The sequence below is a fragment of the Astatotilapia calliptera genome, chromosome 2 (assembly GCF_964374335.1).
Source record: "Astatotilapia calliptera chromosome 2, fAstCal68.1, whole genome shotgun sequence".
Lineage (NCBI taxonomy): Eukaryota > Metazoa > Chordata > Actinopteri > Cichliformes > Cichlidae > Astatotilapia > Astatotilapia calliptera.
Genome location: NC_137423.1, coordinates 28,923,691 through 28,948,983, shown reverse-complemented (window position 1 = coordinate 28,948,983; position 25,293 = coordinate 28,923,691). Strand labels below are relative to the sequence as shown.

Below are 25,293 nucleotides of genomic sequence, written 5' to 3'. Positions count from 1 at the left end.
GACAAAGAGCCCGAGGCATTGATCCAGACTCCAAACTCCCCAGATCCCAATTTGATCGAGCATCTGCGGGAAGCCGTCCCACAAGACCCAAAGGATCTGCTGCCAACATCCCAGTGCAGGACACCACAGCACACCCCAAAATCCATGCCCTTGAGGTTAGAAGCTGTTTGACCGCATTGAGGAGGACATATATTAGTCAGATGATCATATTTTAAAACTAATGATGTCATGGAGGAACGGTCAATTATAATTACGCTGATTGTTTTGCACTTCAATCTGATGTGTTTTGCAGTATTTGGAACTAAGTAAACAGTGTTTTGCATCTTTGGAACTCTTTGATCGCTTTTTGTTGCTTTGAAAATCTTGGCACAAGAATAAAAATGAATAGAAACTAAAGACTATAAATAAATCTGCTGCCTTAAAAATTTTTTTAAAAAAAAGCTTATTTTGCGACTCAGCAGATTAAATTAATTGATTTTGATGTTATTTTAAAGATTTATTTATTTACCTCTCCTTAATGTTATTCTTAAAAGGGAAAAAAGGAATTTGAAATAAAAATGGTTTGCCTCGTTTCTGTAGTTCACGTCATGCATCTTATTTCTGTTTACAACAGTTGAAGATTAGTGGTCAACGAGGGTAAATGATGTGCTAAATGAGGGCAATGCAGGTTATGGCTATAAGGCTTCTCTTTTCTCTCTTTTCTTTTTTCTTCTTCTTCTTTTTTTCGCTGGCTGTAAATTGGACCCTTGGGCCCTGCAAAACTCAGTGCATTTCTACCAGCACACCACGCGGGGCGCTGCTGCGTACTGAAAACAAGAAAGCTTAACGGAATATTCAAAGTTTACAAAGAGGTTCGCAGCTCGTCGGAGTGCGGTGGAGTGCAGGGTTTAACAGCAGTTATGGTCCCGGAAAGGGTGTCTAAGTGTAAAAAATAAAAAATAAGAATCAATGCTTCGGGTTTGTGACATGCGCTTGATGTACCATGAAGCGCATTTCTTTCTTTCTTTTCTTTCTTTTCTTTTCTTTAAAAAAAAAAAAGAAGCTGTCTGTCGGTCCATCAGTGCAGCCGCAGCACAGCCACCGCTCTCACATATCCTCACTTATCACACAGAGGAGACACTCCCGGCGGCCGGTCTCTGTGTGTGCGTGTGTGTGTAGTTTCAGAGAGTTGTCAGAGGTAAGAGAAATAGAAAAAAAGTGGGAGCACGCAGAATTCAAGAGAGAAGTTGGGAGAAAGAAGGAGAGACAGAGCGGAAAGAGAAGAGTTGAGTGAGAGAGGGCGCGAAGAAGAGTGAGCGAGCGAGAGTGAGAGACCTCGACGGAGAGGAGGAGGAGAGAGAGAGAAAGAGAGAGAGAGAGGGGAGGAGAGCTCCGTCTCTCCCGGTGCACTTGGCAGTCTAGTTGCGGGCTGCTGTGCTGTTGCTGTCGTGGCGTGGCTGGTCGCGCCAGGCGGGGAACTTCACCACACTGGAGCCCGGAGTCCCACTCTCTCACCTGCGCAGTTCGGAGCTGCCATGGGTTTCTCAACAGGATATACTGTCCTAATTATTCTACCGGCCTTTCTGCTGCACACCAGCGGCCTTTACATCGCCAGTAGCGTTGGTGAGTGGAGTCCACTTGAGCGTGGTCAGTGTTTACGTTGTTCTTCTTATCTGATCATATCTTATCAGCTGGGCTGCGCGGGGGCTCTCGCGCGCTCACTGGAAGTGTGGAAGCTCATCGTAGCGGGGAGGCACTGTCCTGCTTCTTGCTTGTGTTTCATTTTTGCCACGCTTTTGCAGTTTTGTTGCAAATGATATTGTGGTGCGCATTTGCAACTTCTGTAGCCCGTGTCCTGCTGTGGTGCTTAAAGGGACTTTCCGAAGGTCCCTCAGCGGTGCAAGCAGTGTTGTGATTTGCCCCCCCTGTCCAGGGTATAATTTTATCTGGGGTGTAAGAGGGCATCTGATGCACCGGTTTACTGTCGGATTTCGCAGGGAAGTAGCCTAACATTATCCGATTCGGCCGCTGTCGCATCTATCGATCTGTCACAGGACGCTGGAGTCGGATGTCAGCCTATTGATCACACTATTATCAAATCATTCCTCCAACATGGAGGATGAAGAAATGTTTACACTGTGTGTTTGGCTTTTATCGGTTTGCAAACTTTATGAATTAGATGTTATAGGTGGATACTTAAATATTAAAATAAAGAAAGAAAGAAGTGGATCTGCATCCGGGGACCATATACAAGGTGACAGCAACATACTGTTTGACTGTGTAATGGCATTGACACCATAAAGTGGCCTTGGCTCAGTGTGTGCAGGCTATGTGTTAGTGTATGAGCGCTGCGAGGTTGCACCTGTAACGTCAGTGTCACATGTCACTAAAAGAGAAAGAGCTTTCTAATCTTAGAAATCGTCATTTGATATCAGTTAAAAACGTGTGTCTTATACTTATCTGTACGAACAGTTTAAATATAATCACTTAATCATAGATATTGATGATCATGGGAACAGTGGTTACAGATGCATTTCAGTTCATATTGATAAGAAGCGGCTGAGGGGGGGGGGGGGGGGGGGATCTGAGCCACTGGATCAGTTTTGTTGTTGTTGTTTTTAATAGAGGTTTTCTGTTTATTCTCGGTTTGAGCAGGTTGTGGGTGATATAACAGCGTGATAAAGCAGCAATTAGCACCTTGATCTTGTACTGACTTTCCCGTTGATGGTGGAAGGGCAACAGAAGGTGTCAGGAGCGCAGCGTGCACTGCTGAGGCTGCCGTTTCCAAACGCAAACTGCCGAGCACGGGGGTCGCCTCTAGGTTCATGGGTGGGGCTGTGTGTGTGTGTGTGTGTGTGTGTGTGTGTGTGTGTGTGTGTGTGTGTGTGTGTGTGTGAAAGGTTACTGATTTCACTTTTTATTTATCACTGTGCTACCCTTACCGCAGCTTGGAATAAGGAATAAATAATTCCTTGCCAAACTTGACATTTTCCTAATCCCTTTTTTCCTCCCCCCACCTCTTTTTTTCCATTCCCATGACTCCTGATTTTCCCCACTATTTATCCCCCATTATTCACCCATGACGTACCCTCCTCTTTGTGCTGTTTTTTTTAATTTTCTACTTCTCCCTCTTGACTGCCTCCCACATTTGTGCATTTTACCATCTTTCACCTTCTCTTGTCTCATTCCCTTCCTCCCTCCCACCCAACTTACCTGTCCTTTTCCTAGACTCCCTGCAGCACATCCTGGGGGAGTATGGACTGGTTAGGCCGATCAGTGTGGACGCAGAGGGCCGCTTCTTGTCACACGCCGTCTCGGCTGGCAGCATGGCAGGAGGGCAGTCCCGTAGGCGCCGGAGGAGGGAGGTAGGAGAAGGCAATGATGAGTGGGAAGGACCAAGAGGAGCTGTGCCCCCTCAGGAGAGGCTTTACTACAACGTCACCATCTTCGGCCGGGAGTTCCACTTACGTCTGCGCCACAATGCCAGGCTGGTTGCACCCGGAGCCAAGATGGAGTGGCATGATGACAACGACAGCATCCGGTACTCTGAGCCATTGCACGATGAATGCTTGTATGTGGGTGACATCACAGACAGGCCAGGAGCCACTGTGGCGATCAGCAATTGTGATGGCCTGGTAAGTGTGTGACCTGTGCTCTTCTCTCGTGACTGAAAAGTTGTCTGTGGACAAAATGACACAAGGAGACACAAGGGAATGGATAGAGCTGATCATAAAAGATTTGATCCTCACAAGCACTCGTGGGGTCAACCATCCTGCTCTGCCTGGTGTCCTCTAAACAAGCTTCAACACTAGGTCTGCCCTGAGAAAAGCCTGAGTCATGTTTTCATCCCTCTGTCCTCTTGCCTCTTTTAGTTTAGTCATGCAAAGAGGAAAAGGAGGGATTACTGATGTTTCAAAGATAACCTCTTTATTTATCACTACTTCAGCTATTAAAATAGCATTTAGCAGGCTTGTAATACATAGATACAGAAGGTGTGGACAAGTTGCTAACACTACAACAGCATTCAAATTTAAATAGCCACCACAAAATATTTTGGTTGCACAACAGTTGCTCAAAGAGCTCAAATTGTAAATGCTTTTAATAGAGCTGATGATGAATAGAGAAAAAAGAAAGGAGACGGCAAACAGTTGGTGAATGGCTGTCAGTAAGGGAGAGAAGTGAGATATAGACGGTGTGAAAACTGTGCACAGGAACCGAAATGAGACGACGCAGAAAGATGGAGACCGGTGCTCGGGGAAGAGGTGGAATGGACAAGTGTGAAAGATATGCCTCGGGGCGGAAGAAAATAGGCAAGCAAATATGAGGAAATATGCACATGGGGGTTTGCACAGGCGCTGATGAGATTTGGGGAGGAGTTTTCCTCATTAGAAAAAAGGGTTTGTTAGTCAGCCAGATCGGCCCCCCGCTGGAGCTGAGCAACAGCAACTGGATCCGTTTAGGGTTGGGGACACTAGGGACTGAGCGAGCAACTGAGAGAGCAGGCAAGGTGCCAGGACAGCATAGGCCTGACATGCCCACTTAGCTTGACACCAGCCAGCGGCAACTCACTGCTGTTGCTGCTTGCTCCAGACTGTCATTTCAGAGCCTTTTGGCAATTTCTAATAAAGATTACTGTCGCAGTGTAGCTGGTTACACATAACAGATCAGCCAGTGCTGATCATTGGTTTGTTGAGCGCACTGCTTTCTTTTATTTAAACATGCTACTTGTGTGCATGGATTTAGATTTTTTTTTTTTGATATAATCTTGATCTGTCCATAGTAAGAAATGGGGAACAAAATCCCATGTTATCCACATTCAGGATGTGATAGTCAACTAGACCATGGCAGGTCCGTCTAGTGCAATTTATGGTCCCACAAATGTGTCTGTTTGCATACGTGTCTCTGTGTGGACATGGAGATGGGTTTCTGCAAACGTACTTCCTTGTAGTCCTTCAAAATACCAGTTGCATGTTGCTGGGCATGGATAACCTATGTGTTGGTGGAATGCTGAGTGGTTAAAAAGTGGAGCAGAAAAGTGAAGGGAGTGATGAAAAAATCAAAAATACAGCATGAAAAGCACAGAGAGTGGCTGCAGTGGACACTTTTAAGTGTTTTGAACACTCGGTTTCAGATCTTTGCATGTTATAACGTCGCTCTTCTTCGCGGCTGGTGAACAGACCAAGAGTGGACCACAAACTGGTTGTACCACATACTTGTGACACTGCCCACATTGACAGAAAACACTCTCTGCAGGTATAGGTGGACTGCCTTTGCGCTACACCTGCATAAAACAAGCATCTCTCACTCACTTTGTCTGAAGTGAAGTTAGAGGAAAGGAAAGGAAAAAGGCGACATCTGTACTAACAGTGCTGTTGTTTGGGCTCTTTGCAGTGTTCGATGTAAAATAGGATCAGCTGTATGGTGTATCAGGATAAACCGGGATATAATCAAGCAGCTAAAGGGGCATGTAACCATATTCCGTACCGACGTGTGGCTGCTAACATGAGATAAACCACAGCTACTGCTGCTAGCACTGCTATAGTGAGTTAGCACGTTTCAGTAACATTTTAAACATGATCTGATTCACGAGGAACATCTTTAATCGTATATATATATCTATATATCCTAAATACAAACTACACAGGTTCCTTTAGTGTGCAACTACCTCCATTTAAAGTTTGCTCAGTCTGACAGTTTTCTGTCTTTTAGACTAGTCAACTAGTCACATTTTTTTCTATTGTTTAAACGACTAATAAATTAGTCACTAGAAAAATCCCTAATCTGCATGGATGAATTCCTGAACACTCCACTGGTATTATAAACAGTAGTAACTCACAGGGACGTCATCATACCAGAAATTTAGTCGTTGGTACAGATACCAGAAGAAGTACACAATTCTGAATATCCAGTTTCACACCAATTTACTAATTTTGGTGATTTTAGATGAACACTAATTTGATTATTCATCTTACATCACCGACATTGTGGTGGCAGACTGCTTATTCGACAGCTTAACGTTACATTTTGTTAACAGGACACAGACAGAAATGCTGGGATTGTTGCTGAGTAGCCCGCTAACGTTAAACCAACCTTATTTCATTACATTAGTTTAAGCCATTATATCTAATTATCCTGCATGAACATCTTTTCTAATGTCTATTTCAGGGTAACAATGCAAAATACTTACATAGCTGACTCTTACTGCCTTTTCTTGCCAGTGAATTGGGGCATCAGCACTAGTCACCATCTTCCTCATGTAGTTTCTGCTGTGCCATGTGTACTTTTTCCTGTGCTTGTGGGCATCCTTCTTCTTCTTCAGCATGTAAGGAAAGACTAGAGCATTTGTGTGCTGCCCCTCACGTCTGTGTGGACCTTTTAGGTATTAAACCAGCCCAAGAACTTTCTCTTATCATAATCAAGTGATATGAGAGACTCAGCATAATCATAAATAAGTTGAATAATATTTTTTGTCACCAAAAGTGGATATTATATTGCAGTATTTCATACGCATTGTCTGTGATATGTTCAGTATCCGCATATCTGTCTGTCAGTCTCCTCACTAAAAAATAATATCCGTCCACTTTTATGTCCTGTTGCTTTTCAGTTACACATTAACTCAAGAATGTAAGCAGTATACATAAAATATAAAACATACATATATTTGAAATGCACTAAAATATATTTTAGCCCTCAAGTAATGACACAAAGTGTTTTGGAGTATAAAACTAAATGAAAAGACTTCTCAAGACAGGCTTAAGAATCGTTTAAAAATTGTATCTTCTTTTGCAGTATTGATGTCAGCGTTGTAGGTAACACGTGAAAGAGTCAAAAGAAAAAGAGAAGAAAAAGCCTTTTTAATAATCACGTGAGGCTGTCTGCTTAGATTTAATTTGTTTCTCTCTGCCCTTGAACAACTCACATCATTACTAATCAATTCTTACAACCTATCTCCCATGCCAAGAAATACAGCCAAGTTCTGCCTAGCTGTGCCCACATCCGTCTTTTTTAAAGCCAGAAGAGCCGCGCAGGACATCTTTTCCCAGCTATTTCATTGTTCTTGACAATGACAATAAATAAATAAATACCAAATAATACCTCCGCTTTCTTTTTTTATTGACCCAGACACCTGGTTAGAGTGTCTTCTGCCCTCTGTTGTCATTCACAACCAAGAACCTTTAGCTGGCTATGACCCAGGAGTGTGGTAAGGGAAGAGCGATTACAAAAAGGAAAAGGTAGTGTTTAAATGAAAAAATACAACTTAAACCAAAGCTAACAATAATAATAATAATAACCTCTTAAATTCTTTTAAAGGCAAAAATGGGGCAGAATACCATAGATGGTGAGAACTGAGCAGTGTGTGTGTGTGTGCATGCATGCATTTGTCATTCTAAATGAAATTTAAATACAACTATGGTGCTGTAAAAACATCAAGCTTCATTTCTTCATTTCTTTGCACAATGCTCTTTTAACTTTGAAATTCTCAAATATATATATATATATATATATTTATTTATTTTTTCATGTAAAAAAAAAAAAGCAAAAGGTTTATAAAATAATTCCCTTCATAATTGTTGTGGTTTCAGGGTCATGCTTTTGTGTATGCTGGCTATGTAAGCGCCAGGTTATTGGTTTACCTGTTTGACTTTGAAAATGTTGTGTCTTCAAATATAATCCCTGTTAGAGGAGGAAAATCTGACAATTCAGAGAATCACAGTCTTGATTTTATCTGATTAACGTATGCAGCAGCATGAGTGGAAAACCCTCCGACTGCAGCCATGTCAGAAAGGCTTTATTCGGTATTTGAGTTTGGAGGTTCAGAAGAATTGTTCCAGGATTTTTTTTGGCTGTGCTGTTGCAAAGATAGAGGGACATATTGGGGACTGCTGCTTACTTTACATTTCAAATTTGAAGGCGAGGTGGTGCCGTGGTTGGCACTCGGAGCAGGAGGTGCATCTTCTCTCTCTGCCTATGCGGGTTTTCTCCGGGTGCTCTGGTTGCCTCAATGAGGTTAGCTGGCAATTCTAAATTGGCTGTAGTTGTGAATGGTGTGTCTATGCTTTCATAGTAGCTTTGTGATTGTCTGGCAATCTGTCCAGTGTTAGCACAGCTGGGATAGGCTTCAGCCCGCTCCGCTTTATTTGGATAAGTGGTTAAGAAAGTGCTAAATGGATATTTAAGATTTTGTCATCATTATTTAACAAAAAACAAAACTCTCTCACTCTGAGCTTACGGTTCAGCTTTGACCTTAATAGGAAGAAACACTTGCTTAGATAAAAGCGGTTTTATGAAAAACTGTACAACAAAAATCTGGAGTTTTCTTACACTTTCTGAGACACAAATGAACTGTGAGAAACTGGAACTCCATATAGAGACATGTTAATGTCTATGTGTATGTGTGAGAGTGATTGGCCATACTTGTGGCTTTCCTGCCGTGTTTGTGACTGTGTTGGCCTGATTGTGGAAGGTCAAGGGTCAGAGGACCTCCTTTTCCCCTGCAGTTATAGGACATCGAGGATTACAAAATTATCCATTAAAACGTTCTCACCTTGAGATTCTGAGGACTGACACAGGGTAGCTTTGTAAACTGTCAGCCAGAGATGCAGTAATTTACACTTGGGAGGCTTGTACATCATATAAATTAATTTTTCTTTCCTAGTAATGCTTTTCTTTAAGTTTTTATAAAATTCTGCTTTCGATGAGCTCCGCTTATGAGACCAAATAATCAGAGCGAGCGCTCTATGCACACTATTAAGTTTGAAGTGGCCCTGTCTTTCAAGTGGCCACACAGGCTGAAATGGTCAAGGATTACACTGCAGCAGTTCATTCTAAACTTTAAAGTTTGGCACGCATAAATGCGAACACACAACAACTAAAGAGAAAGCTTGTAAAGACAAGAAGAATCTTATAAAAAGAAGGGAGAGAGAAAAAAAAAATTATGGACAGACAGGAGATGATGGAGTAAAATGACTGAAAGTGTGAAATATCCACATACCCCACCTGGAATATCGACATATTCCATCAGAAATATGTCAGTATTCCCGGTGGAATATTTAGACAGCCGTTTACAGGTAGAGCTCCAACCGTAATGTCAAGACTGTGCAGCAAATCGTGTCACAAAGCAGATAATGCTTGAATAATGTTTAAACTGTGGTAGATTGAGAGATGAATGCTTTGTCCTACTAGCAGACAAATATAATCTGCGACTGCAGCGTGGCAAATGCAGATATTTATCTCCAGTTTGAGGCTTTCTGATTCAGGTAATCAGCATGTTGTGACAAATGGGGTGTCAGCTATAGTCTACTGTGGGAACAGAGGGTCTGGGAAGGCCAAAAATCTGGGAGTATGAGAAGCGATCCTAAAGGCTTTAACAGAGGAAGTGAGTTACCTGTCATCTTGGCTTTTTCTCCTAAAATCAAGGTGGATACACACCTGGATAACAGAACCCACATTTCCACAGATAGGATATATGTTGCATACCTTGTCGGTCCTCATAAACACAACAGAAAACACACCTTTGCAATTCAGTCAAATGCTCAAGCAAATGGTAAAATGAAAAAAAATTTTTTTTTAAATCTGAACCATCTTTACCTCTTTGCATGACAAAAACTACTGCACACATTTCTCTTATTGTCTCCACCCCTCACTTCTCTCTCTGTCTCGTGTTTTTTGGCCAGCAGCGGTAGCAGCAAACAGGAGAGCCCTCCTAATGAAGGTATTAAAAGAGTCAGGGAAATGACAGAGAAAGAGAAAGAAAAAGAATGTGGCTCCCCAACACCCACAGATTCAGAGCTCCGGCAAAAAGGAAGGAGACAGTAAGAGGCAGTGTTCCTTTAGTGAGCGGGCTTTGTCTGTTTTTAGCAGCAGCTCTGCTCCTAAGTGTTGATCGCACAAGTGGTGTTGGGGGTTAAGGGCAGTGCCCGCTGTTTGTGTTAACAGCAAGCTCAAGATCTTACTAACTAGAAGATATTTTATGTGTAGTATTTTCATAAAGTGGCTATAATTATATTAGCAGATAATTCGTCCTGAAGGCGTAGCCCTTTCTAGATTCTAATGTGCCGTATTTATGCGTGGCTGTGTGCCGCAGTCTGTTCATGTGTGTTATTAGTACACAGCAGGAATGCCGGAAGGCGGCAGTGTTATTTTGGCGTTTTCATTGAAAAGACTCAGATATGAACTGCAAGGAGAAATGCCAAAGCACTGACAGGTGTTTTATTTATTTATTTTCTGTGGGTGGATGCTTGGAGTTGGCACATTCCTTGCAAATACTACATACTATGAAAAAATACATCATTGTATTAATTCAATGCAACTGACGTTGTTACTGTTCTACCTTAAGTATTAAAGATGGTAAAGTTTTAGCTTCTAAACACACACACACACACACACACACACACACACACACACACATACACACATCCATACAGTATGGGAGTACACACTCACATGCATCCAGCTCTGTGCCAACTGAGGGGTAATCATGTGAGAGAGTGTTGACAGAGGGGAAGGCCTATCACAATAATAGCCCCAGAACTATTAAATGCCAGCGACACAGACACTTGCGCCAGCCATGCCCCTGTAATGCACTCAGTCATTACCTCTGCATTAGAAGTCAATAGAGAAGGAAGCCCTGGGCTGAGCCAACTCATCCATCCATCCAGTCCAGCAGTTAAGCTTGGTCAGGCGTGACAGCTCGCTGGGCCCTACAGCATGTTATTCCACCCCGGGTCACACGATAAGCAGCTCTCAACTGTAATCAGCTCAAATTGAAATGATGACATCAATTACAGCACGGCGCACAGCTGTTATTGACCCCGGCCCTCGCTGGCTGTGTAGACTAAGCTGTGTGTAGAAAGAGAGGGAGAAAAAAAACGAAGCATAGGGGTGAGCCCTGCAGGAACTGCAGGGCTGAAGGGAGGGCTGGGTGTGGAGAGGCCAGACTGCTGAGGCATGGTATGAATGAAGAGACAGAGAGAGAGAGAACTGTGTTCTCAGTATCTGATTGCAGGTTTCCACCCTACAGTGTAGCGCTACTCAAACACACAATTACTCAATCTAGAGCTATTATCAGATCGAGAGAGAAGCAGAGGGAAAGAGAGCTAGAATCAGATGGAGAGGAGGCCCATTCTGAGGAATGCAACACAGAGCAAATGAGTGCTTTTACCAGAGCTGTGATTACTGCCACTCACTCAGTGCACTTAACCAGCCCCCTTGCCGTCCTTTCCCCTCACTCTCTGTCATTCACAGAGCGCTGGCTGCCTCGGAGCTCTAGGTTTGTTCGAGTGGTTGAAATAACAGGATTCACCGAGGAAAATAACGCAGTGGAACCCCAGGTGATTTTTAAGGGAATCACCTCTGTGATGTCATGATTACAGAGAGTTATTTTTATATGCCGAAACCTGGTAAAATAAGCTCAAATGACGTGGCAGTGGGGATGAAATAAGGCACTTCGTTGGAGACATTTTAAGAGAGAGACGAGGCACTCAGTGAATCCCGAGTGGAAATCTATGGGAGAATTTTTTTAAGGGTAAAGTTTAGCTGCCATAACTCAACAGCCGAAGCAGAACTGTTCCACTGATTCACAAGGTAGATGTTCACAGACCCAAAACAGGAGTTATCATAATAAAAATCACAAGTGTATCCATAATATATATTATCATAGCATAAGTTCATTAGTTGCTCTGGTGAAACCTGTTTTCTAACTTTTATTATCATATTGTTCTGCAAACTCTATACATAGAGTTTTGTGTCTCTGAAAAATTTGCTGTGCTATTCCCTCTTTGAAGCAATACAACATGATCTGGACTTTGCATTAGTGAGTTTGCCAGTTAGAAATTGCCTCAGACATTTGTGTTCTCACATGCGCCGCCGCCAGGTAAGTCCAGGTGAAGTTCAGGGCTGCAGTGCAAGAGTGAAGCCTCCTGGAGCCAGAACCAATATGGCTAATGGTATTGGGATTTCCTGTTTCCATTATGTGCCCTGGGCTGGCGACCTGTCCAGGGTGACCGCTTCTCTCACCTTATGACAGCTGGCATAGGCTGTCAGCAATCAGGCATGTCATTTCAGGCAGTGACAATGATCCAGAGTTGTACCACTTGACTGGGCAAAGAGCATTTCAGGATCAAGATAAACAAATTAAGCCTGTCACGCCCAGTTTCTTACAACGAGGAGAAAAATGCAGGGATAAAACTAAATTGAATTCTGACCATCAAGTTAAGACGAGCTAAGTGAAAGCACAATAAAAATGAATAATAAAAAATGCAATTCAGAAGAAATGAGCATTTTTGGAAATGTTTTCTTGCCTGCTGGACAGCCACCATCAGCTTGACAGACATTCAGTTAGCCAGCCAGCCCCACAGGCTGCAGGAAGCTGATCGATGTTGGCCACATCGGCAGTTCTGTAGGTCCCAGCAGCCTCCGAGGAGGATCTTGGAAACAGGACGAGACATCCTTTACTTGTTTCAGCATCTTAACAAGCCTTCTGCCTGCCTCCCCTGATTGACCTGACCCAAGTCTCCAGCGGCCACACTGTTTTACCTCCCAGCCACCACACAGGTGGCTTTGTAGTCTTAAAGCTTCCACTTGTCTGGAAGTTTTCCCCACATAATCCTCACAAACAAAACACAACATGAGAGAGAGGGAGAGAGCGAGCGAGAAAGAGACAGACAGGAGGGAGTGTGGGGGAGGGAGGAAAATGAGAGTAACTCGGGGGTGGGGGGGAAGCACAGCTCAACAGAATCTTAATGTGCGCAAACCTGAACAAGAACAACAGCGACGACATAACCATCACCACCTGCTCAGTGCTCTGAAAGAAGGAATAGAGAACGGGGCTGTCTTAATTAACTTGAAGAATTGTGGCTTTTTATTGTTTCGACTAATCCGAGGTCACTTACTTGCATCCAGAAGCTCACACACTCTGACCGAGCATAGATAATATATGTTTACAGTTCCTGTCCGTGCGTGTGCGTTTTCTGCCAGCCTGCTTGTATTAGTTGGATTGTGCCTTCTCATTTTGGTTTTCAGTTTGCATGTTCCTTAACGAAACAGATCTTGTCTATCTGTCTGCATCTCTGTCGGCATACAGTATCTACAGTTCAAAAAACATTTTGCTTGGTGCAGCAGGCAGCTAAGCGGCAAGAATCGCACCTCAAAACAGAAACTCACACCCTCCTCATCTTACTAAGGCTTCCTGTTTTTGTTTTCTGCAAGAGAAAAATAATCACTTTTTCTCTCCCAGCATGTTAGGTTTGGGGTTTTTTGCCAGTGTATGAGGATCTCGGGAATTGTTACAGTACCAGCATATGTAATATATTATATAATAATATATTGTATTCTAATAACTGACTCTGTGGGGGCTGGAGTGGAGCAGCAAAAACAAAGAAACACATCTAGTGCTTTGATCACTGTGACTGATCATCTGCCAACATGTACAGGGAAAGCTTTGGATACTGCCTTACAATTATGTAATCTGTTTGCCAAGATGTAATGGAGACTTTGAGATGACCTTGACCATGTAAAGCACTGTGTGAGATTTGGCAACTGCATTGTTAGGCTGAATGCATCCTCTGAATCAGGGACAGGGTCATGTACCTTATCAACAGCTGCTGTAGGTTTTAATAGGATTAAAAAGAAGTTTAAACAACATCTGAGATGGAATAACAACAAAAGCGTCATCATCATTATTATTATTGTTATTATTATTATTATCAATACAGATAATACAGAGCAAGGCAGAGAATGTGAGAGAAAAGCAATACTTTGTCATTACTCATGAGTATTATTCGAGCTTAAACAGGTAAGTTCATGGCTAAAAACAAAATTAAAAAATTACCAAGGAAAGAAAAGTCAAACGTACTCTCATATTTAACATTTCCAAGAAAAATAATATAAATGATTCAGTGAAATTAAACCCACTAATTCAAACAGGGAATGACAAATGGAGTCACTGTTGATGAGGTAGAGTGCATTTTTTATGGATTGTGTATCAAGCAAAATCCTTCCACCCATTCATTGTTTTCTTTCTTCTCATAAGTTTCTGACTCTAATCTCAGAAAAATTCTCCCCCAACGCCCTATTGTTTATTTTTATTTACTATTATTATTATTATTATTATTATTAGTTTATTTTTTTTACTTGCATTATATTATAAAACTGCCACATCTCAAAGGTGCTCTGTTGGATTGAGATCTGGAAGCTGTGAAGGCCATGTGAGTTCAGTGAACTCACTGTCATGTTTAAGAAACCAATTAGAGTGAATCTTAGCTTTGTGACATGATGTGTTATCTTGTTAGATAACACATCATGTAAACAATGCTAAGTTGGTACAATGAGGCCCAGAGTGGGCCAATAAAATATCCCTCCACACCATTACACCACCACTAGCACCCCGAAGCACTGACATAAGGCAGAGTCTGTTGTCCGGTTTTGGCAAGTCCATGAGAAATGTAACCTCAGTTTCCTGTTTCTAGCTGACAGGAGTGGCACCCAGCGTGGTGCTCTGCTGCTGTAGGCCATCTACTTCAAGGTTCAACATGAAGAGATAAGAGATGCTCTTCTCAAACACACAAACCTTGACTGCAATGAGTGGTTATTTGAGTCACGCTCTTTGACTCAAAGAATTCTGATGTTTGGCATAAGCTGAGGATGAAGATCTTGGCCAAAATCTGATGTGCTTTTTTTTCTGGATTTTTGGTTGGTGCTCCCCATTAAAATTAGACTGCCATAAAAGATAGTGATTGATCATTTCTTTGTAAGCGCAAGCTTACAAATTCTGCAGGAGATCAAAGAATTATTTACTGAACTGTATATGCCACTGACACATTAATAATAGTATATGATTATGCATAGAGGAAGCCCCCCATTAAGAATATAGGGCTGGAATCCAAAATCAAGGATATTACTTGGGTAAATGATGTGCAGAAAGGTGTCCTGAGAAGTAGGTCCTGGATGAAAAGGAGGTGCAAGAAGATGTTCATAACTGAGGCTCTAAAAAAAGAAAGATTTGCAGCTCTGGCCACTTGGCTAAAGTGATAGACCAGAGAAGCAGAGGCCAAAAGAGTAAATTGCCTGTTTTCCGATCATCCATCGCTCAGCTACAAGGGAAAAATAGCACAAGAACAGACGTACCCAGAGCTGAAACCAGGCATTACTAGAAAAACATCTGACAGAAAGATGCATCACACAGAGCAGACCACAGCAACCTCCTAGAGCAAGAGCCAGTCAACATCACAAAGCCAGACATCCAACAATAAATCTTTGAAGAGCTGGACAGCACCTGACAAGCTCCACACCTACTGGCTAAAGAATCTTAAAGAAGCACTCCATGATTACCTGGCAGCACAAATAACAGGGCTGCTAACAGTAGGTAGTTATCTATACTGGCTAACACAGAGTAGAACAATCTTGATCCAGGGTACGACACCATCAAACTACTGGCCAATTATCTGCCTCTCCACAAGATGGAAGTTCCCCTCGGCAATTGCAGCAACCAAGCTGAGTAGACATGAGTCAAGACATAGGCATAGCTCAGAAAGGCATGGGGTCTAAAGTGCCAGAAGGCCAAACCACAAGGTCCTGGTCGATAAAGCATATGCAAGGACTTTAAAACCAGGCAGTCCACCTGAGCACCGCCTAGACTGACCTCAAGAACGCCTACAACTGAATGCCTCACACATGAATATTGGAGTCCTTGGCACTGTACAAGGTTAATAGTGCACTAATAATATTTATCAGAAACTCAGTGGGACATCACTAGAGGACAATTACAAGGCAAGTGCACAAGTTGCCATCAAGTATGGAATATACCAACGTGATGCACTGTCCCTGATATTTAGGCCTCAGCCTCGTAAGCCCAAATGTGAATATAGATATAGATTCAGGAGTAAAGTGACCATAAGTGGTCTCCTGTACATACAGTAGATAACATCAAGCTATATGCAAAGGAATGATTGAGGCACTAAGTCACTGATCCATCTCACCAGGACTTTGGAATGTGATTTGAACTGGATAAGTGTAGCCTAAGGGTTGCAAAGAGAGAAAATGTAATCTGGACTGAGGGTGTGGAGTTACCAGAAGGCAGAGTAGCAGGTATACAGGAGAGCTTCAAGTATCTGGGTATCCCACAAACAAGTGGGAACCATGCTAAAGATGTACAAAGGTCAGTGGCTGACATCAAGATATCCTGCCAGTGGATAGAAAATGTCGGCCTAAAGGACAGCACAGAGGCTCATTTCATGGCAGAGAAAGAACAGCGCCTAAACACCAAATCCACAGAGGCAGAAGTCTACCAACAACCAACAGGACCCAAATTGCAGACTATGTAACGGGGCCCCAGAGACAGTCCTGCATACAGTAGCAAGATATATGATGCAGACTGGGACCACAAACACTGAAAGGCACAATCAAGTCGCTGGGACAGTGTACACAAACATCTGTGCTGCATACAGACTAGAATTCCCCAATTTATGATGGGAGACACCATCAAAGGGGGCTAAATGTGACAAGCACTGAAGTCCCGTGAGACTTCAAGCTCCAGACAGCCAAGTAGCTACTGGCCAACCAAGCAGACATAGTGGTGAAACCACATCTGTAACTGTGGCAATCCCAGCAGACAGCAACATCAGGAATAAGGAGCACAAGACAACAGAGACGTACCAGGGGCTCAAGGAACAACTGGAGTGAATGTGAAAGTTAACGTCCAAGGTGGTCCCAGTGGTAAAGGAGCATTAGGATCTTTAACCCAAATACTGGAAGACTGGCTTCAGCAGATTCCAGCCACAACATTAGAGGCCTCTGTCCAGAAGAGCACAGTCCTAGAAACAGCTAAGATACAGTGCAGAACCTTCAAACTACCAGGAAAAACTCATGAAGGCTGGATTTAAAATTACACCAAAAAATAACTTCCCTTAATTTTTTTGAGCACTAGATAAAAGAACTGGTTAAACTGCAAGCAGATAGTATATTTTTAAAAACCCTGTCATCATAAATCAATTAAATTCTGCTTTTTTGAAATGTTTACAGCTAGAAAGCTTATATCCCGATCAGTTACTTTAAATTTAAACGATTGTCAGTATATTGAATATGATCATCAGATTAAAACAAATCTGCTCGGCTGAAGTGTCCGTCAACCCCCACACGTCAAGCTCCTTTCATAGCCAGCCCTTACCCCTGGCCTCTGTGGAAAGGGGAAAGAAAATCCCATCAGTGATCAATAAAGAATGAGGTTAAACAATTTCCTAGTCCACCATTTATGTTTGCATTTGTGTAAGTGCTGCACAGGTCTCCTTTACTGCGATGTCGCTATTTATTTTTGAAATGCATGGTGCCATTTAGTCACAAGGTGTATTAACTATATCAAATGGAAATGAAGGAGCAAAAGATAAATGCTAAAATAGCTCTGCTGTCAGATGACTATTGGTTTTTTTTATGGCCATATCCAAAACATTCTTTTAGCTACCAACCTATTCCCTCTCTCGCTTTCTCTCTCTCACACACGCACACACGCACACACACACACACACACACACACACACACACACACACACACACACACACACACACACACACACACACACACACACACACACAGTGAGTGCTCCTTTTTACAGTGCAGTGATTGACAGCATCACTTGGAATACAAAGGGAAATGATTCCTTTCTCACAAGCTAATCCTTCGCCTCTCTCTTTCACACAAGCTGACACTCAACTACAGACACACTGGGGAGAAGGGACTTATTGTCAGGTTGTGCTCTATCTCCACAGTTCATTTCTAATCCTCTTTCTATCTTTCCATTTCACCCACTCCTACTCACACACAAACCGCCAACCAAACTATACTCTGCAAGCGCTGTCCTGAGACTGGGATCCACCCCACAAATCCCTGTCATGGCCAAATCTGGGAGACTTGCAGCATGCGAAGAGGGGAGGGAAATGGCTGGATGACAGGCAAGCTGGATGAGCAATGAGATACAGCTGAAATAAGACATTTTGGAGAGTTGAGACTAATAGAAGAAGGAGGATAACAGAAGGGGATACCACCCTCCTCACCTCTCCTGTCCTTGCTCAGCAGCAGGGTTTATGCTCTGAGGGCGGGTGTGGCTGCAGCTGACTGTGATGCGATGTGATAGGACCCTCTTCTCTGTCCTTTTTGCTGGCGTGTGACAGCATGAAGCCATCATTCACCCCTGTGTTTTTATTCCCCCAACCTAGCTCTTTATTTATCACCAGCTGAAAAAAGAAAAAGAAAAAAAAAATACATACGAGTATTTGTGAAGTACCCGCTGAGGAAGAATGAATAAGGATTAACATCTATTCAGTTACAAATCCCACGAATAAGATTTGATCAATAAATAGTAAAACAGAGGGCTGCACACACTAGATTTACTGTTCGAGCAAATAGCGGTGCTGCAGATAAAGTGCTTGAGATTACATTTATTCAGTAATTTTGGGAAACATGCTTCCTCATATTTCGGCTGTATTTGCAGTACAGTTCTTCTGTCAGCTGAGTTTTTTTCTGGTCAAGAGTTTGGAATCAATCATAATCGCCATAGAGTTTTCCACTGTGTGTCATATATTTTTGGCCAAATGTAATTTCCTAAAGCCACTCATATTTTTTGTGCCTTTTGTTGTTTGGGCGTGTTGGCTTTGTGCCAACTGAGCCGAACGCTTTCCTGTAGGAGTGAGCTCCGCGGTCAGTTGTCAGATGCACTGGGATCATTTGCAGGTAAAAATGCAGCATGTGTAGACTGTATTTGCGCTGCTTGTTTAGTTGCTGAGCTAATATAAAGTTCGAAGTACCTAGTGAGCTGATCTTTGTGATTTAAAAAGCTAAAATCTGTGCTTTGGAATGAATCCTATTCAAAATTACACTGAAATCCTGCATTTTTTTTTTTCGTTGTAAGTGCTAACATTAAGGTAAATTTTTCATTTTTTTGTATAACAAAGTCTTGGCATAGCTCAAAAAGACTTCTTCTAAACTGCTTAAAGGGTTGAAAATGTTGCACCATAGTTGTAAATTTTGTATTTACTACATGTCTTTGTAAGATAAGCTACTGTGTGTCATTTCCAAGTGTTTTCCACCGTATCGGTCTAGTTAAAGATAAAAAAAAAATAGTCTTTACGAATTAAAGTGGCCAAATTTTTGTGTAGACCTTTAGAAGTTTGACACTGGGGCAGAAAAAGGATGCAAAACAAGTGTGTTTTCATGTTGTCAGTGTTTCAGAGCTTGATGGCGGCTTTGTAAGTCTTTTTTTTTTGTTTGTTTTCTTTCCTTTTGCTTTTTCTGTATTTAATATATCAGCACAATTATTGGCAGCTGTGCTCATGTCTTTGAAAGTGCAGTCTCACAGTTAAAAGCGTTAATTCAACTAAATAACCTCTAACTAATCATGTGTGTGAGGATATGCTGAGGTGTTTAGAGCATGACAAAGGCAGGTAAAGGTGTTCAGATAAGGCTGATGTTTTGAACTGAAGCCTGCTTTGTCTGATGCACTTTTCTTTTTCTTGCTGTTTCTCTTTTCTCCCCTGGCCATCCATCATTATCTCTCTTTTGGCCTCTTCACGTCTTCCTCCCTCCCTCCCACTACAGTGTGTAGAGGTCATAGCCCCGGCTGAGCCACAAGCTGTTGTTGCCTTACACTGAGTACTCTACCTGCTAATGTTACCAGTGAGCCCAGTTTATCATGTCACTCTCAAGCTCTGCATGAGAAATATAGTACACTGTCAGCTTTAAAGTTGCATTGTTCACTTAAAGACAGTTAGGACAGAAACCTGGTATGACATTCGTCATTTTTGGATAAAGGTGAAAAAACTATTTAGTAAACCCAGAATTTTAAGGCCGGTATCAATAACGGTATTTAGTGAGTTATAAATCCGATATATTAGCCAATTATTTTTCCTTTCAGACATATATAACATAGATTTCAATAACATGTGATATATGTAGTTATTTACACGTCTTTACTATGATAAAATGACTATATAGTTTCAAAATCATCGTGGATTACTCTGTGGTGCAAACAGGTGTTGCAAAGCTCCCTCTGGTGGCCAACCTATGCAACATCAGCATTTATTATATTATTGAAGGGTGTTTCTTATCTCTTCTTTACTTTTTAAATTGGTTTTATCGGCCAAAATAAATCCTGATACTGATATTTTTGGCAAATATGTGCTTCTGCAAATATAATGGTCAGTCTCCATGAATTATTTCCAAGAATATTTTGAAAACAGTGCATTCAAGTGTATTTTCTGTTTTTATTTTAACCGATGTATTGTATCAATCAGATGTATGATTGGCCCCAGATGTTCACATTCTGATGTCCCATATAGCATTTGATCCAGTAAGAATTTGCAGCATTTTGGATTGAATTAAAGGAAGATTCACTAAAGTGATATATTACGATATTCACATTGACATCAGATGGCGCAGAGATCAAAATGCATTGTGGTCTCCACCTGTTTTCTCAACAGATTGTTGATTCTTAAAGCGTTCATGAATGAACAGGCAGGCTTTTCCTCTGCGTTACAGTGGGAAACTTTGCTTGCATTTCTCTGTTTACTTTGAACAAAGGCGCTGCTTCATGCTTCCCTGTGTGCAGGAGGATTTTCAGTGATCGTAAAAGCATTCACAAACTGGCTATAAATGTTATAGTAAATGGTAGTAAAATTGATAAGCAACAGGAAAATATCACTCTTCTTCTAAATGGGTTTTGAGCTTCTGCAGAAAAGCTGGGATCTTTCTTTGTGGAATTTATTCATTTATTCTCATTTCTTCTGAGATGCGACTGGACATGGCTGCTGTCTTTTTTTAGGCAGCTGTTTTCTGAAACTCATCTCTCAGTGTCTAACGGATGAGGGGGCGGGTGAAGCAGGGGTTGGGGGTAATTTGGTTAGAGGAGGTAACTATGAGATATGGCGGAGAGGAAGGCAGCCTTTTTGACACAACCATTCGCTGGTGCTCTGCTGTGATGTATAATGGCAATACGAGGGAGCTTGCAGAGAACAAAAATGGCCCGCATGAACCACACAAACACACAAGAAAATTGCAAACAAACTGAACGTATAGGCTTTCTCCCTACCATGTGAAGTAGCAAGCACGAGCCTGTGTGTGTTCTTAGGATTCAGGTGTCTGTTTGATCTCTGAGAAAGTATTACATGAAAAAGAACGCAGAGGATGTCTCTCAGCAAATTGCATAAAAACCTTTTCCAAAAGGAGCTCAAGTCATTTTTTGCTCTCTTTCAGAATATGATAGCTTTAAGTGTCTTTTGCTGAAGCCCAGACCAGCAGCGCTTAGCTCAAACCAGAAGTGAAAAGGGGCTGATTCCCTCCTAGACAATGCGATTCTATAAAACTGTGGCTGTTGACTCTGCTTCCAGACCCCAGTAATTGCGGGCAATAGAGGAGCGTGGTGCTTCCCCTTTAGATGAAATCTCAGTTTTAGCTCAAATGGGGCAAATTTACTGTGTCTACTGTACCCAGCTGCTCAGGAAAACAGTGTTTCACATGTATGTCAATGCGCCTGTGAAATTGTGTGTGTGTTTTTGTGAGATAGTACACGTCGGAGGGTTTACTGGTGCACAAGCACATATTTATTTGTTTGAAAGTGGTGGGATTCCCCAGTGATTGTCAGTTTGATAGCTTGCCACATCTTTTATTTTGCTGGAGTTTTCTCTGAGGAGATGCTGTATAAATGTTTTTCCTTTTTTCCCCCTTTCTGTATGTGTCAGTGCATGTGTGCTGTTTATAGATTTGGGATTATCTGTTATATTACCCTGAGCCTGTAGAGCAGATTTTGGAATCCTATGTAGATAAGTCAAAGTTTTTTTTCCCTTGTAATAGTAAACACTTTAATTTAGAAACTGCAGTTTGTGTTTAGTTCTGTTATCTTTGTCTAATATTTAAATTTCTTTGATGATTTGAAACAAAAAACAATAGGAAATCAGGAAGGGGGCAAACACTTCTTCACACCACATTATATGTGATACAACATATAGTATAATGTATGCGCGCTGAATGTCCTTAGCTCCTTTCCCTTGCTCCTATTGTGTGCTTGCATAGACACTCTTTATGTAGTGGAGGGTGTGACTCTACCTGTTCTTTTACTGAGAAAAATTTACTGAGGAGATTTAGCTGGTAGGCAAGTTTTAATTACTCGATAACATTACGGTGTTTAATAAGGCAATACCTGGAAATAATAACTAAATAATAACTGGAAAAGTTATTATCTAATTAAATACCAGTTTTGTAGGGCAGTGTATTAAAAATTGAGATGTTACTACTAGTACTACGCATAAGAGGGATCTTCATGAATCTTTAGGCTAATATGAAAACACTGTTCTTACTTGTTGTCCTTTCAAAAATCGTATAAATTGAGCAGCACGACCACCATAATCAGGGCTCGTCCACACTCATAATTTGCACGTGTTTTGCCACCAGATATTGTCGTTCATAGCTGAAGATGCAGTCTTTAAAGTCAAGATATGAATGCACAAACTCAGATAAACTATACAATGGCTGCAGTTATTTATCCCCAACAAACTGCAAATATCATAATATGCTTTAAATCAAGGATGTCAAGCTCATTTTACATTGAGGGCCGCATGCATACAGGCCACTTCATACTGCAGTGGGCTGAACCAGCAAAACTCCCGTCTCTGTCAGTTTTAAGATGTTTCACAACACATTTTATCCTATTTAATATAAGAAAAGGAAATTCAATTTTAACAGCACATCTCACTTTTTCTACGCAATAAAGAAACTTTGCTGCAGTAAATGCAAGAAATTGAAATTTTTATAGTAGAAAGTAGATAAAAAAACACCTTTTTTTGTGTTTTAATTGTCATTGTTTATCTATAATTAAATTATTTTTAGTGTTTATCAGTAGGAAACAATCTTCTCCTTCACATTTTCCATCTTGTGGGTCGGTTTGGGGTCTTCGCTGAGCTGATTCTGGCGCCCCGGCCTTGTGTTTGACACCCCTGGTTTAAGCAAATAGATGACACAATGAAGTTTCAGTGTCTCATTAATTCTTGTTGAATATCTTTAGATAGTAACCCCTACAGCAACTTCTGGTTGCTAGTGAAAAATGCAGGTGGGGAACGGTTGCTGGTGGTCACAAGATGAAATATATACAGTACTGCACCAAAAATCTCCTTATGATGGCTTTGGCTGCTAGGAGAATGGTCTGAGCCAGATCAGCCCTACAAAAATGATCTCGCTCTGCCGCTGGTGTCTTCTGTTTTTGTTACTTCACACCACACAAAATATGGAAATAAAGAGAGAGCTCTGAGATTCTGACAGCTCTAAGTGCATGTTAATCTCACCTGCAGGAATTCATATCTATTTATAATTATGATGTGAGTTAAAAAAAAAAATAGAGACCATCTTACCATGGGATCACGCCAGCGTCCTTCAGCATGTACTACATGTAATTACTACTTTATATTTTATAAATACACAGCAAGTAAGGGCGGTATTGTTCGGCGATGCCTCTGTCCATGTCATTGTAGCAAACTGCGCTCCTGGTGAAAACCGCTGTAGAGTCTAACTTCTCTGATGTGGTCTGATCTGAGATCTGTGTTGTTTGTATTTCAGTTTGACTTCTGTTGTTTCACCTTGATTTTTCTGGGGGGATTTTTCACTTGCAACAAATTAATCATTTATATATCACAGTCACAATAAACAGAAACACCAAATCCTCATCAGGCAGGTTGGTATAATAAATCTGACCAAACTGACAAAAACTTAGGACATGTTGCTTGTGTTTATTTAATTTTAGTTAGTTTTGTGAGTCCACACTACTGTTTCTGTTATTGTGTGTCTTTTTCAAGTCTGGTCTTGTCAAACTAAACTTCACAGTTGCAATGCCGTTGCTTTGTTTGGCCTCAGACTGACAAAAGAGACAGACAGTCATATAAACATTTGCCAGAATTTGCCTCTGTCATAGTGCGAGCTCCAGTTGATGTCTCCAGGATCACTTTTTACTAAAATGACAAGTACACACAGATTTATATTCAATTGCGTATAACTGTATACTTAAAATTATACCTTTAAAAAAACCCTCCATTTTTTTAAATATAAATGGACACAAATTTTCTCTCTCTCTCTCTTGCACTGACACAAACGCACACACATGCAAACACACCTCTCCAGGCAAAGAAAGTGAAGCTCGGAGCATGTCTGGGAATATTGTTTCTCAATTTGTGTGTGAGTGCCATGAATGCACGGGTGCTGGCGGAGGCCCTCCTTTGTCATGGAAACACCAATTTTTAATCGCGGGTCCTTGAAGATATCGCATCAGCTAACTAACTCACTGACTAATACATTCACCCCAGTGTAAGTGATGCATGTGAAATGTTTGTCAGAACTGAGCATGCACGTGTTATTATGGATGCAGAGGTGTGCAAAGAGGTGGAATATAACAAGCTGAGGTCCGACGGATCAAACAGCACCTGGGTTCTTAATAACATGTTGCTGTATTAAGATTGCGGCAAAGATGGCAAGCTGAGAACTGTTAAGGGTAAAGTGCTAAGTGAGATTTGGAAAGGAATCAGCTTCTTCTCTGCATAAGGAAAAAGAAAAAAAAACAAAACAAAACGAGACTGTGATTGATTCTGGATGGCTCAGCAAACACAAGGTTTGCATATTGGATGCACTTTAGATGTAAGTTATTTTATGTCCAGCCTGTTTTTTTTGTTTAAGACTAAGAACATGAAACGTTAACTATCCAACTTTGAAACCACACAGTTTATAAGGTTTCAAGGAGCATAAAATTGTGTCCTTCATAGTGGCAGTTTTTTTATTTTTTATTTTTTTATTGACACGTACATGTGAGCGTTGACAAACTAGACTTTGGCCACACCCATATTCTACATTTTCACAGGCGGCTCCGATGGTATCCCTGGCTACCGCTGGTAACCTTGGTGATACCGGTGGAGATATGCTGCAGTCAGTGGGCGTTGCCAGGGCGTGATATGAAAGCATAGCTGGAGCAGTGTGTGTGCGTATGCATGTTTATGTGTGTGCTTGTCTGAGATCCTGATAGCAGCCCCTGCCAGTGCCTTCATTTTGACATATCCTTTGATGATGGCACTGGCATTCGAGCAGCCACACACACACACACACACACACACACACACGAAAGGGGAAGGGGGAGAGATCGAGGGAAAGCTGTGAAATATGAAACAGGAGCATCTAAGTTCAGGTACACCATTGCATAAACATCTTATTAATTAATTGTGGAAGCTTGCAGCTCATGAGAGAAGATGTTAAGTGTTTCTTTATAGTACTTCTGCTGTATAAACTGTAGTGTGCTCGTGTCT

General features: G+C 41.6%; 1 protein-coding gene across 2 annotated transcripts in view; it reads left to right on the top strand.

Annotated features, from left to right (window-relative positions):
- The first annotated feature begins 527 nt into the window (after nucleotides 1-527).
- Nucleotides 528-25,293, top strand: part of LOC113036107 (A disintegrin and metalloproteinase with thrombospondin motifs 2-like) — a 143,470-nt gene continuing 118,704 nt past the window's right edge. For both annotated transcript variants that reach the window (XM_026192209.2, XM_026192201.2), the window contains exons 1-2: nucleotides 528-1,602; nucleotides 3,208-3,614. In XM_026192209.2, coding sequence (XP_026047994.2) covers nucleotides 1,515-1,602; nucleotides 3,208-3,614 — 495 coding nt within the window. In that variant the 5' untranslated portion in view covers nucleotides 528-1,514. The remainder of the gene's footprint in view (nucleotides 1,603-3,207; nucleotides 3,615-25,293) is intronic.